The sequence below is a fragment of the Centroberyx affinis genome, unplaced genomic scaffold (genome assembly GCF_046629955.1).
Source record: "Centroberyx affinis isolate AG114_WGS23_722 - 3 ecotype Tasmania unplaced genomic scaffold, CSIRO-AGI_Caff_v1 ptg003720l_1, whole genome shotgun sequence".
Taxonomy (NCBI): domain Eukaryota; kingdom Metazoa; phylum Chordata; class Actinopteri; order Beryciformes; family Berycidae; genus Centroberyx; species Centroberyx affinis.
The window spans coordinates 242,102-258,499 of NW_027281604.1; the positions used below are offsets into that span (position 1 = coordinate 242,102).

General features: G+C 40.9%; 1 protein-coding gene across 1 annotated transcript in view; it reads left to right on the forward strand.

Moving 5' to 3' along the window:
• The first annotated feature begins 3,826 nt into the window (after positions 1-3,826).
• The window catches only part of exd3 (exonuclease 3'-5' domain containing 3), a 52,575-nt gene continuing 40,003 nt past the window's right edge, over positions 3,827-16,398 (forward strand). Inside the window, exons 1-10 of the mRNA XM_071540794.1 lie at positions 3,827-3,919; positions 8,148-8,212; positions 9,794-9,955; positions 10,502-10,687; positions 10,856-10,909; positions 11,589-11,728; positions 11,931-12,037; positions 12,135-12,208; positions 13,770-13,808; positions 13,936-14,102. Of these exons, the coding sequence (XP_071396895.1) occupies positions 3,892-3,919; positions 8,148-8,212; positions 9,794-9,955; positions 10,502-10,687; positions 10,856-10,909; positions 11,589-11,728; positions 11,931-12,037; positions 12,135-12,208; positions 13,770-13,808; positions 13,936-14,102 (1,022 nt within the window). The 5' untranslated portion in view covers positions 3,827-3,891. The remainder of the gene's footprint in view (positions 3,920-8,147; positions 8,213-9,793; positions 9,956-10,501; positions 10,688-10,855; positions 10,910-11,588; positions 11,729-11,930; positions 12,038-12,134; positions 12,209-13,769; positions 13,809-13,935; positions 14,103-16,398) is intronic.

Genomic DNA, 16,398 nt, shown 5'->3' on the forward strand with positions numbered 1-16,398 from the left:
CGCAGTGTGACTATTTCTACTTCTGGACTTGCTCACAAAACTATTATAAATAATTAAATAACTATTATAAATTAAAAATATATTGCGATGTAGGTAGATACTTGATATTAATAATGATCTACTGTTAGATCATATAAAATGACTATTTGTTTTTTTTGTCACTGTATGTAGATGCCATTGTATGGTGGTTGTAACGGAGCAATTTACATCTCATAGTATCTTTCTAGATGACTGTATGGGTTCCGCAAGCTGCCAAATCGAATGAAGTCAGATCTTGAGTCAGATGGGCATCATGGTAAATTAGGTTATCTATGGGTTGAGGAGATGTGTTTTTTTTAAAATAATGATTAAAGAACAAGAGAAAAATTACATTGGTACTGTTTTCAGTGGCTACCCTTTACATTTTGAGTCCCTAACAAAGCAGAAGAGGTAGGTTACACCTCGAACTATTGCACAATATACTGTATACACCTCCTATTATAGTTTATCACAATGTGCAGATATTGATGACAAATTTAATTTTTGCACTGATGAAACTGAATCTGGTCATCACGTTAAACTGACTGTAAAAGTTGCCACAAGCTTTTACCATGATAAAATTTGTAAACCTCATGTAGTCTAAATGTAGTTTAAATATGAAGTAGTGTAGTGTAGTCTTGTGTATTGCATTGTGTTGTATTGTATTGACTTGTTTGACTGGCTTGATAATTTTATTAGACTAATATGATACACATACATCTAAATTTCTAACATCTAAACTGTTTTAAAGTACTTTTATTTGAATATCAATGTGAGTCTCTTGTATAAATACGAATATTTGTCTATTAAGTTACATTACCTTTATGAGTATATTTATACTGAAACAACACTGTCACTATTGTGAGTTGAATTTGTAATGAATGCTGATTGCGCAGGAGCCATATTTAAGTTGATAAATAATTTATTTGTTTTTCTTTTGGTTGATGATTATATCAATAGCTGACGACAGCCTTTTGTCTTTAATAAAGCCGCCCAATACCTTTTTTTCTTTGAGTCACTTGATTGGATTTTTATTCTACAATCAAGTCTGCTGAAATCTTGGATCTCATGAAGCCATTACAGATTTTGTATTATGTTCAATTCTGGTCATTCAAAAGAAAAAGTTGCTCTGGTCCACACACCGGAGCATTAGGTGGCGGTAATGCGCCTTAAAGTTGAATGCCAGCCGCGTTTAAAAGCGAAGAAGAAGAAGAAGAAGCATAAGGAGCAGAGGAAGGGCTTTGAAGAGTGATATATCAAAAGCTCGACCTGATCTTATCAAAGATATATTGTTAGAGTCAGTTTTCCTTTTGTTTTATTTTCTATTGACAGATGATATAGGCTAGTTATAGTGCCACCTACTTCCAGCCTGTGTTTTTGTTTTTATGCTCGTGATATAATATTGAACATAATCTTTGTTAATGTAACTTTTATTCGATTTTGAAACGAAATCAGCAGCAGCATCACCTCCGTGGATTCAAGAAGAGTCATCAAAACTGTGAGTAGACTGCCTAATACGATGCGTGTTATCTGACAGCTAAGACAGGCCTAACAGATATTATGATTATGTTGTTTACTTTGAATAGGGACGTTGGACTGTTCAGTGGCACTACAATGGCTTCCTGGTCATTCTGGGGTTGAAAATGCAATGAAAAAGCAGATCAAATTGCTAAATGCACTCTCAGGAAAGAAAACAGAATTGAAGATTTTGATGTAGGGCAAGACCACAAGACTGAGTAGTATAATTAAAGTGGAGATTAGGAAAGCATGGCAAGAAGAGTGGATCAATCAGGGGAAAGTGAGGCACTATTTCACAATACAATAATCTGTTCAAAACCAAAATATTTATTGCTGTTAAACTTCGGGCTGTGGATTAGCCAGTTGCCTAAACGTTATTGGTAAACATCCAGATGGACTTTGTGAATGTAGCTAGCACTTGAGACAGTGGAGCATGTGATGCTATATTGCAGGAAATATAAGACAGAAAGATACTTTTATAAAGATCTGACAGATTTAGGGGTTTTTACTTTTTCTTGTCGAAATAAGAAACCACCAACTGATAAGCAAAGATTTAGATTTTTACTTTTTGCACATGACTGGATTATATCAGAAAATTTCGTGAATAGTTGAAGCGCCTGTGGCATTTTTGATCAGTAGAGGGCAGTAATGCGCCATTGATGCGTCTAAACTACCATTAATTTACAACAAGAAGAAGTAGCAACAGCAGAAGAATTTGCTTCCTGAACTAGGCGTTTTACCTTAAACTAACAAACTCAACAGGAAAGTAACGTTAGCACATGGTAAGTCCATTCGCTTCGATAACATACATTATAGTTTACATGTTATTCGCTAGTTGATACATTTACTACACCGTTGACTGTCTTTCCTAAAGTGGAAGTGGAAAGATTAGACAGCAATATTGTAACCTAGCACCTAGTTTTTAAGCTAACATGAGCCGGACATTCAACCGAAGAAACAACACCGTCATGACGTTATGTGCATGTTGGCATTTCGTTGACAAATAAAACCATACGGGATTCTCAGCAAAGGGTGTTATGAGTTGACTGACTCAGACTGCGACTGTTGGCTTAGCTACAGTAACAGTCAGCTGAAGCTTGAGAGAGGGTGATGTGTACTTTATTACCGGTAGGTGGAGGTAGAAGACAGCGGTAGATAGTCCTGACCGCAGGCTGTATCCCTCCGCCACCACCACCTGGTAAAGTGCTGTTGCCAGGATGGTCCTGAGTGCCAAAGCCCGCCTCCAGGGCCGCAGACACATAGACAGGGAGAAACAAACAGTCCAGACTTCAGACCTAAAAAAACATCCTCAGCCTCAAATCCAGTCTCAGAGCCAGCTGGCATCTCGCCCCTTCTCAGGCTGCTGTTCCCACAGGTTTCTCTGTGTGTGTGTATGTGTATGTGTGTGTGTGTGTGTGCAGGAATGATAATATCAGCAAAATTGGTTCATAATCATTAGTTGCTCAACAGTGAAAGTTTGTTGAGATTGTTTTCCTGGAGCCCAGTTTTTTTGGAACTAGGTCTACAGTCTCTCTTTCAATTTGATTTTCAACTCAATAAATTTTATTGCCACAGTGAAATCGTTCTTATATTGCCAAACGCATGTGCAAACTCATTATTCATCACCTCTCAACTAAAAAAACAAACAAACACATACGCCAACACATACAACATCTTAACTTGGCTCATTGGCTCTTTCCAGTGGCTTCCCCTCACTGTGTGGTAGGTAACTACATGTTTTGCAAACAGAGTACACACGTCCGATGTATTTTTTGACTAATTCTGGCAGAGAACCTCCCATTTATTAACCTCCCGGGTTTTCGTCACACTGTTGGAGAAAGTACAGATTTGTCTTTACGTCTCCTTGCTCACAGTAGACAGTCTTTTCTGCTTTTTTTCTATGGATAAACTATGCTCACTCAGTCTGTACATAGAGAATTCAGTTTTGGATATCCGGTCAGTAAATGGAGTGTCAGGACAATCTGGTTGAGACAACTTTAGATAGCCTACTTTACTATTTTTGTTTTAAAGGCTTTGTAGTGGGAAGATCGAGGGTTGCTGGATTCCAGGAGATTATATAGTATTTATCTTTTTTGGATGGTAATTAGAATGGGAAAATGGCCTAATTCTCCTTGGCAAATTTAACTGTCAGTTTCAATTTGGTGCCTTATTTTGTAAAATATTAATGTGTTCGGTTCTCTCCATGTTTCTCTTTCTCCCTACCTACCTTCAGCCCTCCATTTCTCTCGTTTTCTCTCTCTTTTTACCCCCTTCACCCCCCTCCTGCCCTCCCTCCCTCAGACAGCTGAGGTCCCAGCGATAGAGTGACAACAGCGCGCCATCCTGTGGTGAAGAATGGACTGTGATGCTCCAGAGGCAGTGGGTTCGTAACACAGATCTGCAACACACAGTTCTCTTACAAGGTTTAATGTTATAATAACACCCGAGAGGGTGTGCGTTACTGTGATGATGGGTATGGGTGGCTCAGAAGGTACGTGGTTCTTATGAGGCCTTATCATGGCTTTTATACAGGGGTTATGTGTGTATTGATAGAAACATTTTCTTTAAACAAGTAGATAAGAAACAAAATCAAGAGGAAACAAGAACGTTTGCTCTCTCTTTGGTTGCTATCTTAGCAACCAGTAAAACAATACTTTATAGGCATTATGTGCCTGGTTGAAATGTCTTTGGCCAACAGATTATTTGCCTGAAACTGCCTCATGTCTACATTAAATTAGCCCATTCAGCAAGTGGATTTTGTTCACAAATGGAAATGCCCTTTTCATAAAAATGATTATGTCTTTGGATGGTTGGCCCATTGTGACAACAAATGAAATTCTAATACCCAGCCAGCATCTTTAAGCACTTGGTCCAACTACCACAACCCTGATTTCCATAGCTGCAGGCACAGCCTGTATCTAAAGCAGTTGCAGGTCAAAAACATTTTCCTAAGCCTCCAGTGATTTAGTGTAGCTAAATGCGTTCAGTGCAGTATTCACCAAATCAAATTAAGCTCTGCTTAGTAGCTTCATTTACATTTGTTCCTAGGCAACATTAGCTTACTGAATATTACACAAGGAGCCCCTGGGGTCTTCAGTGATATCAACAGCACAGCTCTTTTCACTATAGAGCACTGGCTATAGCCTGTAGATGTAAGTGCACATTGGCATTGAAATGAAACCATAAGGGATATTTTTGGAGTGACAGTTAACAATGGGGAATGCAAACACTGCTTTAATTATTACCAAAAAAAGCCATCAAATGTAAACTTCTGCAAGTACTGCTATTCCCATCTATACCTCAAGTTTCTGTAATGGCACCGGATAAAAGCTTTTTTTAGCACCTGCTACAAAAGACAAAAGGAGAGAAGTTGTTGTGGAAGAATGCTGTGGCATCCCTCCAGTGTTCAGCCACTTGCAGACTCTCTGCCAAGGCACATGAAGCTGCTCTGGTGGCTGTAGTGACACCAAATGCCCTGTTTAGACACTTGACACTTTGTGTTTCCTTTATTTTGGCAGCTACCTGGCAACAGGCTGTTACACCTGCCTGTTGCCACTTTCCTGAGATGAAAGTGTGACTTTTATTGTGTAGTAATGAATGGGAGACTAGATGGGGTCGGATCACTTTGAACTCAACTCCAATGAGGAATTCAATAAATGAAGAAAAATTCACCTTCTCTACGGTGAATGAGTGTATGTGCGTGCGTGTGTATGGTGATGTGGGTTATTATGTTGTAATGAATGGGGAGCCTCCAACTCTGTCATTCACCCACCAGCCAAACCTCTCTAAAAACCGAAACTACATACTCCACATTCCTAAACTTCTCTTCTCTTCTCTTCTCTCCTCTCCTCTCCTCTCCTCTCCTCTCCTCTCCTCTCCTCTCCTCTCCTCCCCTCAAAGACCAATAAGACTGAAGTGAATCAGGGTGTGTGTGTCCCTGTGAGTGTATGCGTGTTTATCAATGGGGTGAATAGACTGGAGGGGGGTTTATAACAGTAGAGAAGCAGGGAGAAATAGCGCAGTCTATAGCACAGAAAAGAAGCAGCTATTCAAATGTTTGAGTTGAAATTCTGAAAGATTTTTCTGACGCACAGCAGAAAAAATGCTGCTTTTTTGTTATTGGTAGAGAGCAGTTTTGTCACTTTCCGTCACTGTTGGAGTGAGAAAGAAAGAAGAGAGAGAATGAGAGGGTGTGAAGAGAAAAGAGTGATAAAGAATGAACATGGGCGTGAGAGAAAATAAGAGAGTGATGACCCTGTGAGGCAGGTAGTGCAATTTGAATAGAAGGAATTCAGGTGAGATGGAGGGAGGAATGTGAAGGAATCAAAGAGAAGTATAATGATTGAACAAAAACAGTGAGGCAGAGAGGGTGTGGCAGGGAATAAGATATTATAAGAAATTGAGACGGGTAAAGTAAGGGTTTGAGAGGCAACGTGAAGGAGAGAAAGTGTCAGAGAGAGAGATAGTAAAGAAAGAGGCCAGTAGAGAGAGAGAGAGACGGGGGGGGGGGGGGGGGGGGGGCCTTTTGGTCTGCTTTCCCAGGCTATGCATCAGGAAGGCTGTATTTTTTACACCATGACCACCGCGTTGCCCTTTCCTGGGGAAATCCGAGACAAAACCGAGAGAGGCTGGTGGAGGGAGGGAGGGAGAGGAGAACAGGAAAACTGGCCCTGGGAAGGAGGGGGGGAGACAGGGGGGCAGGTACTGCGGAGCCCACACAGCATGAGCGAGCGAGAGGCTGGAGCTTTCGGGAATGCTCAGTGGAACACACACACACACACACACACACACACACACACACAGGGGCTGAGAGACACAAAATGTGAAACACACATGCACGCACACACCTCCCCTTGTTTCTAGGCCCTTTTACCCAGCGTGGCCTTCCAAAAATGTGCCCCGAGAGTCTTCCCCAGAGTATTTTGGCTGCAGATTCGACTGGAATGCAAAGCTAATGCCGGGTTCCTCCAAACCATCCAACCAGCCTCAGCTGTTAATCCGATGTTATGGCTGCCCTGCTATGCCTGTTTAAGAAATAATATTTGACGTTATGGCTACTCAACTATGCGTGTTTTAACAAACAATATTTCCAATGTATCAGGTTACCTGCAAGCCAAGATTCAGGCTGGACACACAACAAGATATGTTGAGACTGTTGGGCAACAAATTGGCCTCCCAGTATGGTAATAAGACCAGTCCTTAAGAAAAAGGGCAGAACAACCCTTATGGTTTCAGAAGTGTTTTTACCACATGTAGCTAGCACCAATATTGCTTTCAGAAGGCATGGAAATAGGCTAATGGAACAAAACAAGTATCTTGTCAGGAGGCTATAATGGAAACATGTAATAGCAAAAAATGCAGTTGGACATAATTGTTGGCAGAACCGCCCATCTATATTGCTTTAAACTGTTGCTCATGAGTCATGTTAGAGAGTGAGAGAGTGAAATTTTTAGTTGGCCCACAGCAAATTAAATCAAGGACTTGCCAGGCTGTCATGGGCTGGTGGGTCAGTAAAATTTGCATCCCTGATCATAATTAGTTTTATTAGTGCCCCAGGACCTGTTTAGACTAGCACAAAGAAGGGGGGGGGGGCAGCCACCCAAACTTGAAGAGTCAAAAGTAAAAGGAAATATAGTTGCAAGCGACAGTTGAAGGGTCCAAGCACACCTTGAAAAAGAAAAAAAAAATCTGAATACATGAGGACACCAAGAGCAGGTGAACTCCATGTATGAGTCACAAAGCAAGGCTGGAAGGAATGTTAATTGACTTCAGAAATATCTAGCAGATTCAAATGGATAACAGCATTCTAGCTGTTGTGTCTTGCTAAAATCTGCTTTTGTGTATCTTTTGCTTTTCCTGATGTGTGTCCTATATCATTCTGTTCTATGGTTGGTTGTTGATCAGTTAGATCTATTTAGGCTCATTCTCTGTAAAATCCTTTGAGACATGCTTGTGATAAAGGGCTATATAAGTAAACAAACTTGAATTTATATCCACAAGTAGCAATTGGAAGGATTCAAGACCAAACTGGCATTGGATTTTTTTCAAATGTTCCAAAATCAAAGGTTAAGTAGTGACAATATTAATATTGTCATATCAGTCATATTCATATTCATATTATAATGCAGTAAATGGTAAAAACTTACAAAGAAAGGGCTAGGATTTGAGCCCAGGACCTCCTTCGAGGGAGGCAACACTGTAAACCACTGAGCCACTCACCAACACTAAGTGCTAATAGCATGTCTAGCAAATTCAAGAGACCTGATTTAGCATAAAATGTCATTTTGCCAAACGGCATGTGTCCATCATACACCGTCTCACTGTAAATTGTGAAAATGTGGGAAGAGAATAGGAGCCCACCTGCCAAATGTGGTTAAAGACTTAAAGTTTCTGAGCTGCAGACACTGTTAACAGAGAAAAAGAAGAAAGAAGAAGAATTCCAGCAAATACAATAGGGTTCCTTCCTACGGCGCTTGGACCCCGTAACAATAGGCCAATTGATGTGGTCCAATGACAGGTTGATGGAGTCAAAGGTCAGAGTGTAACCCCAGCTCACCTGTGTGTGTGTGTGTGTGTGTGTGTGTGTGTGTGTGTGTGTGTGTGACCCCCAGGTGTTGACCCTGTCATGCTGAGAGATCAACTCTTTGAGCTGTGGAACTGCAAAGACCTTAAGACGGTGAGAAAGAGTCGCTTTCACAGTGTCGATTTCACACATGCAATTTTGTGTGTGTGTGTGTGTGTGTACTAAGAGAGAGAGAGAGGGAGAGATCGAGTCTGTGTGTATCTGCGAGACTCACAGGCACAAGAGGGGGAGAGTGCGTGGATGTTGTTGGTATGTTTAACTGAAGTTGACTAGCGTGTGTGACTGTGTTTGTGTGTGTGTGTGTGTGTGTGTGTGTCTGTTAATGAGGAAACCAGAGTGTCTGTCAGTAGGAAGGAAGGAATTGGCGTCTGCACTGAATGAACTTGAGATCTGTGTGAGGAGGATATTGAGTGGATGACATCTGTTTTGCAAATTAAGACGCTGTGCGAGGCATTCTCACACAGATAATATTCTCTCCTGTAGGCAGTTGCTTAGGCCAGAGTTTGCATTCTTAAATTAAATGTGTCAGAGGTTTGCGTCTGCTGGGTCCAGTGGGGGGAAATTAGCTCTTTTTGTCCACCAACTACCACGTTTGGGTGTTCCAAAATTCACCAGGCATTTTCCTCATTTTCCCAAACACTTTGATTCTTAGAATATGATCTCCAGGTGATGGTTTAATAGGAAATTATTATTCTCAATGTGGCTGGTAGAGTAGCCAGCTCATTATGCAACAGTCTAAGATTTAGCAGCATTTGGCAGGTAACTTTGGTGTTAATTTCCACCCCTGCTAGTTGCCAACATTAGTCGTTTGTTTTCATAAGCCTGGGTTGATCAACTTTGAGCACTGTGTTGACACAAAATTTGAGTTGAGAAAAAAAATCCTATTTAGCAGCAAAATCAAACTTATATCCAAAGCTGAGGTTGCATGCAGGTTAGACTTCTTAGGTTATGCTTTGACTTATTTATTATGTTTGCTTCTTGAAACCACAACACACTGCATTAGAGCTGTACTCCAGACTCCAAGGCATGAGGGAGGAAAACATGGCATTAGATTTTATTGGCAGAAATCTCTCTTCCGTGCCACTTTCAAAGCCAGTCTTCACTCATCCACACACTCGTTATCCAAAGCTTTTCTCAAATAAACTTAAGCTGAGTGTTGAGCAAAACTACGTTGTTACATGTGGTCAAAAGCTTTCTAGTTGCAACCATCAACATGACTTTCTTCTTTTTAAACTTCTAGTAGACTTCTACCACTGATATTTTACATGTGTAGCTAATTGGACTAAAATGAGCAGTTACCATGTGACACAAAGGCTTGTTAAAATATCCAAAGCATTTAAGGAACATTCTGCATAGCTACTAATTACCAACATTACCAACATAACTACTAATACACAAAATTACCCTAATAACAGGAATATGAAGCTGTACATCACTTGCCATCAATACAAAATTAACACATAATTGTTAATGATGAATTAAGTTCTTACACCTTGACTGATGCAAACATTCATGTTCAGTGTATGAATGAATGATTAATTATTATTAAATAGGAGTGGAACCAGTAACACATACACATTATATAGGCTGTGTTATTCCATCCACCTCTCCCTCTCTAACCTTTTCATCGACTCCTTCCCATTTTCCTTCCTCTCCCCTTTCTTCCCTCCCCAGCTGCCTTTGGCAGCCTACCAGGGATTCTCAAAGCTGGCTGAGCCCCTGGAGGCCTTACTTACCATCCTGGAGGGCTGTCCGGGCAAACAGAAGGGCCGGAGCCACACGCTTGGCCATAGCATCCTCATGGAATTCCAACAGTGGATGAAAGAACACCCGCAGGTAGACAAGATTTATCATGCAGTTTCAACAACAACAAAAAATGTGTAAATGTATTTGATTGTTTGTTTTTTGTTTGTTAAACTTTCTGGAGGGGGATTTGATTCTGTCTCTGTCTATAACTGTTATGCTGTGTTCATGTGCTGGGGGGAAAGTCCGACATCCGGGACTTCCAAGTCGGCTGCTAAACAGAGTTGCATTCATGTGCTGTTTTGGTGCAAAATGAAACCCGGAAGACAAACAATAAACAAACACAGACGTCCTGCAGCTTAACAAGTTAATTTGATGAACTTCATTCTAATGTTGGATTAGTCTGTCTAACTACAAGCACTTCCACAACTATGCAGTTCCACTGTTGTCTGATGAACATCTGTGTTCTGAAATGCCATATGTAGCATGGTTTCTTAACTGTGCTGGCTCTACTTTTTAAATATCCTTAATGTTTTCAATCTCTGTATAGTGTGGTGAATCTCTCTTCTTTCCATGTTTTCTTATAAAATATTGTGAGAGCATTTCTTTAGTTAACCCTCTCTTGTGCCCCTCCACCAGGTGACCCTGAGCTCACTCTCAGAGCAGCAAGCAGTGGCGCTCCAACGTCGGGCTCTGAGCCTGCTGACAGATACCCAGCCCAAATTTGTAGACAGTCTTGTGGAGATCTACCAACTCGAGTCCCTGGATCCGAGCATACTCCGACTGCAAATAATCAGGCTGCAGGCCCTCAACTGCTACAGGGAGGTGAGTGTCTGTCTTTGATGTTGGCATCATTTTTCTGGGGCAAAATGATTTCACCTGCTAAATTTGAGATTGTACAACAATTCTATTAAACAATTTTGACACATAAGATTTCTTCATTATTTTAGACTGATGAAGTAGCATTTAATTTACTCTCTCTGTCTTTGACAGGCAGCGCTGCTTGGCATGAAACTGAAACTACAGAATGAACTGAATATGGAGGAGGTGAGAGAAGACATTTTCGGTGGATATGTATGAGTGTTTGTGTAAGCGGTGAATATAAGCATCTTTCAGGTGTGGTAGATCTGAACTTCTCTCTGCCCGCATAGTGTGGGCATGTGTGTGTATACTGTATATATGATGTGTCTGAAGTTGGCCGTATATCTCACTGGTATGCAAGATCCCATAGAGCTGATGGTCAAGAGAAGAGTGTAGACAAAATTAAAAAAGGAGTGAAAATGGAGTAAAATGTTCCCACAGCCCACAGCTTAGGATCACATTTTCAAATTGCTTTTAAGGGCTCCCAGTCCCTACTCGCACCCACACACCCAAAAATAATCCTAAAATTGCAATTACAGCACAACTGTCCATATATCACTGTATACATATCCAAATAAAAGCCATTCTTACACTGCAATGCTTCCTGTAACTGATCCTGTAATGGGCCCAGGAGCGAATATGGATTTCAGAACTATAATTACCCAACCCCTATATCTACCAAAAAAATACAGCAGGAAACACTGGTGTAGAGGATTTCTACAGTGACAGTCCACGTTTACCCCCAGCTGGGCTAATCTCCGCAACCCCTATACCTAATCAGGGAAAGCAAGAGTTCTATACTCAAAATGCCCTTTTTAAATCTCTAACCAGCTTCCACATTGTTTTTTGTAATTTCCCTCTGCAGATGTGTATACCGCTGATTTTGCAGGATAAGCTGCCGATAGCAGAGTCATTTGTCATGGGCAACCATCAACTAGAACAACAACTGGTCATGCTGCTAGACTCCTGGTGCCACCCCAGCTTCAATGTGGAAGCGCTATGCAGGTATGGAGCGTGTGTGAGCGCATGTCTGTGAATGTTTGCATGTCTCTGTATCAAGATGTCGAAAACCTCCCATCATTGATGTGTGTGTGTGTGTGTGTGTGTGTGTGTGTGTGTGTGTGTGTGTGTGTGTGTGTGTGTGTGTGTGTGTGTGTGTGTGTGTGTGTGTGTGTGTGTGTGTGTGTGTGTGTGTGTGTGTCCACAGGCAGTTCCCTCGCCTCTCCTTAACCAAACACCACACTGGCCGGATCCAACCCAAGATGCTCACCAAACACGTCTTCCGACTCATGGAGAAATTCAACACTGACGAAGGTGTGTGCTTGTGCACATGCATGCCTGTTTATGATCTATGTGTATGTATATATGTCTCAGGCAGAAGTTAATATGCTCTCTCTTCTTTTGGTTCCAGTGCTGTGTCCCAATTCGTTGTACAAGAGGAGACTTGATTCCCTGCGTTTCCTCATGTACAAGAGGTTTGTGGAGGTAAGCAATTCAGCTGGCTTTCAAAGTACAATAAACGTGGTCATATATGATTTGTATTAAAATGTTTTCTTATCCATGGCTTGTACTTTTCAGTCTAGCCTACTGCAAAGTTATCCTTTCTAGCCAGAATTTGAATGGAATATGATGGGAATGGTTTTGAGTTGGCAGCCAAATAGTCTCTTTTGTCTGGTGTCCAAAATACTTTCATCCTCCAATTACCCCCACTAACTTTCTAAAAGAGTTCTTTCAAACAGTCAGTCCAAACCCTCAAGCAATTATAAACACCTCCGTAACCACTGGCTCAGTCCCCACTTTTTTTAAACATGCTGTAATTCAACCACCCCTTGGGGGGGGGAAAAAATAATAACCTGGATCTCTTACTTTTAGCAATTATAGACCTATTTGTAAACTACCCTTTTTATCTAAGGTTTTAGAGGTGTTGTTCATAACATTTATGAACAATAATAACATCTCTGGGAAATATCAACCAGGATTTAGAGCTCTTCACTGCATCGAAACTACCCTAGTTAAAATTACTAATGACCTTCTTGCTTCTGATGCTGGTGGCTGCTCTATTTTAATTCTTTAAGATCTTAGCGTAGCTTTTGACACTATTGACGATGCTATTTTACTTGACCACCTTGAAAACTGGGTTGGCATCACTAATGACACCAATCTTATTTGGCTAACAAAGCCTTCTCTGGGGTGGGAAATGTCTCATCTTCCTCAGCTCATCTTATGTGTGGTGTCCCAGGACACAGTTCTTGGCTCCTTGTTGTTTTCCTGCAGTGGCTAGTCTCGCTAAGCGCTAGGCGCTACTTTTGCAGATTTGTGAGGCTTTTGCTTTTTTTTTTTTTTTGAGAATATTTATTTATTTTACAGTTCAAAGTAGAGATAGACAGGAAAGATTAGGAGAGAGAGGGGGATGCCATGTGACAAAGGTTTTGGGTCGGATTCAAACCCAGGACGTCGCGTTTTACATCATGCAGCATCATGTTGTGTTGGGGGGGTTGGGGTGACAGGATGTTCCAACAGGACTTTAATCTTTTATCCCATTGAAACTCTGTAGAATGACTTTAGGATAGCTGTTCACAGATGCTCCCCATCCAACTTGATCAATCTTTAGCAACTCTGTAAGGAAGGATGGGAGAAAATCCCCAAATCCAGATGTGCCAAGCTGATGCACATACTGAATATCCTGTATAAGCTGTTATCACTGCCAAAAGTGCCTCTACAAAGTACTGATTTTGGGGGTTTTTTATGAGATATTTCTGTATTTCATTTTCAATAAATTGCTAAAAGAATATGTTTTTTCTTTTTTTACTTCATCATGGTATTATGTGTAGATTGATGACAAAATTCTCAATTTAGCTAATTTTGAATTCAGGCTGCAACACCACAACATGTGGAAAAAGTCAGGGGGTTTGAATACTTTGTGAAGGCACTGTATATATTTAGAGAAAATCTTAGGGTACAGTTACAGGTTTGACTCAAAAATATGTAATCTTAATTTTTTTCTTTTTTTCTCTCCTTGTATATCACCCTTCATTTTCTCTTTCAGAAAAGCATGACAGAGGAGAACTGGAGTGACCATGTACAGGTAAACAAGTTTTACCCTTAGGTGTGTGCGCATATGATTTAGTGATTATGTTGAGATTATTCCTTTCAGTAAGATAGAGTGTCTGTGTGTGATTATATGTTTGTGTTTATGTGTTATGTTTGTGTAGTGTGTAGTGGCAGATGACCCTGAATTGCAGATCCAGTTGGTGAGGATGTTGGTGAAGTACTGCGGTCTCCGGAAAGCCTCCCAGTGGTCTTTGCGATACAGCATCCACAGAGATCGGCTTCCCTTTGGGGTATGGGAAACGCAGCAGAGTCTACCGTCTAATCTACAGTGAGTTGGCTATAATATGCATAAATATGTAAACATTTTGATACTTGTGGGGCCACTGATATAAGTGGCTGTACCTGTATATGTGTATATGTATATATACAATTATACAGATGCAGACTGTGATGTCTGTTCCTAAAGTGCAAAATTTTGTTCTGTCCTCACACTTTGCACCTGACTCCATCATCAGTTAGTTTTCTGATTTTTGCCTCTGGAGCCACAGGCGCTGAGATCTGTCTCATTAACAAGCGTTTTGTGCTGAATCATATCTGGTGGACAGTTTACATTGAATATATAAGGTGCATTATTAGAGATTGTAGGAGTTAAATGTGGAACTAGTCAAGCATAAAGTTGAATTGCAGGTGTGGGACTGACTGGATGTGGTAATGTGTTTAAGATTATATCTTAATCCTAAATAGCTAATAATCTCACGCACACATACTTGTTATCTATTCTCATCTTATTCCTCTGACATACATTGTTTTGTTTGGTGGATGCACCTTATGTAGTTGTACTTACGCTTAACTGACTATGCTGGCCCTATGAAATCAGCATAAGAATATTATGTGAAGGCAGTCCAGATTTTCCCATCCCATACTGTCTCCTGTCATACTGTAGCTGATAATGCCCACAATTAGTCATTCTTCGTTCCCCTACAGTATACAGGTTCAAAGGGGGAAAAAAACATAATATGTATTTTATTTTTTTAGATAATTTTTTTGGGCATTTTTGCCTTTATTTGATAATTCAATGTGGAGATGGACAGGAAAGGTTGGGAGAGAGAGGGGATGACACGAGGAAAGGGTACGAGGAAACAAACATAAAACGAAGAAAGTCTGGTGTAACATTGGGATGGCTGCAGGTTTTCAGTTTCTTATTTAATTTATACTGTATAGTCTGTTTCTTCTATAAATAAATAGCGGTGTTATAAGCAAAACCTTACTTCTGCCTCGCCCACCATGTTGATGTTCCAAAACAAACCAATGGACAGAAAGCCAAATCCGTCAATAATTCTGTCCGTTTTCTGATGGATCAGTGTGGCCGTCGCCTAAATCATAGCTCTACTAAGGTGATGATGGTTGCTGATGTCCTCTCTCACCTTGATTTCTTGCTGAGAATGGTAGACATTCTCACAACCATTCTACTACTGCTTGTTCCTGCCTCATCAGTAGAGTAACTCAAGATGGCACTGTTCAAGTGGACACCTGTTGTAGCAGCAGCTCACATATTTCTCTGTTATTTCAGCAGTCAGTGTGTTATGAGCATGCTGTTGCTTACTCCTTTTGTTCTTTTATCACTGGACAGTAGTGTGAAATGTTGTTATGCTTCTGAGAACTGAGTGATTTCCCTGGCTGCTGGCCTCCCAAGTTGAAAGAGTGCAGGAGAGGAAAGAGTGCAGGTGCTAAGGTGTGAGTGGAGAGAGATTTAAACTTTGCTTTCTACTTTTAATCCTGGGAAACATGAAGGCGCTGGTGAATAAGATGGATGAGTTTTGTGCCTTTTTTTTTTGGAGTCGGAGGGAATATTGGGAATGTGGCTTAATGTAGTTCACAGAGACTTAGCTGCCAGTGAATACATCAGACTCCTGCTGGTGGACTGCCAGATCGGACGGACTGAGAAGGAAAGCAGAGGGCGGCCTGGGAAAGACAGGTGGTTTTGCCATTTTTGTCGACTCCAGACAGCGTGGTCCAGGTCATATACAGTAGTAGTGGATAAAAATGACTGCTTTCACTCTTGGTCAATGCATGAGTGGTGCTGGAGATTTTGGTAGCCATGCCCATAAAAATAAAAATTTCTGTGATTCCATATTTCCACCGTACAATGACACTCAGCTCACAGAAGGAACACAAATCATTTGGAAGCTACTCGTCTCAATGAAAATCTATGATTGTCAGTGAGATGTACACTCCTACATCCCAACCCTCCTATCGTGCACACACACACACACACATACACAAACACACACACACACTATGGGGTGAGATTTGTGCCACCAGGCAACTGAATTTGGATTATGTGTTCTGAATTTGTGATTGTGATCAGTGAAATTAAATGTTGGCATTTGAATGATGACATAACTCGCAATGCTGTATGCAGCCCTGGATTAAGACATTGTAGTGCCCCTGTGCGTCATCATTTGAAAGTCAACACTATTTCTCAGTGAAAGTGAGAATACCCAGCTGGTGTTTCAGCCGATTCTTTTTTCTGTTCAGTTTTATTTTTAGCGTTAGGTCTGCTACAGGTAACTTGTCCATTTGAAGATTCAGCAGCATGGCACAATACCTCCACTATCTCTTTA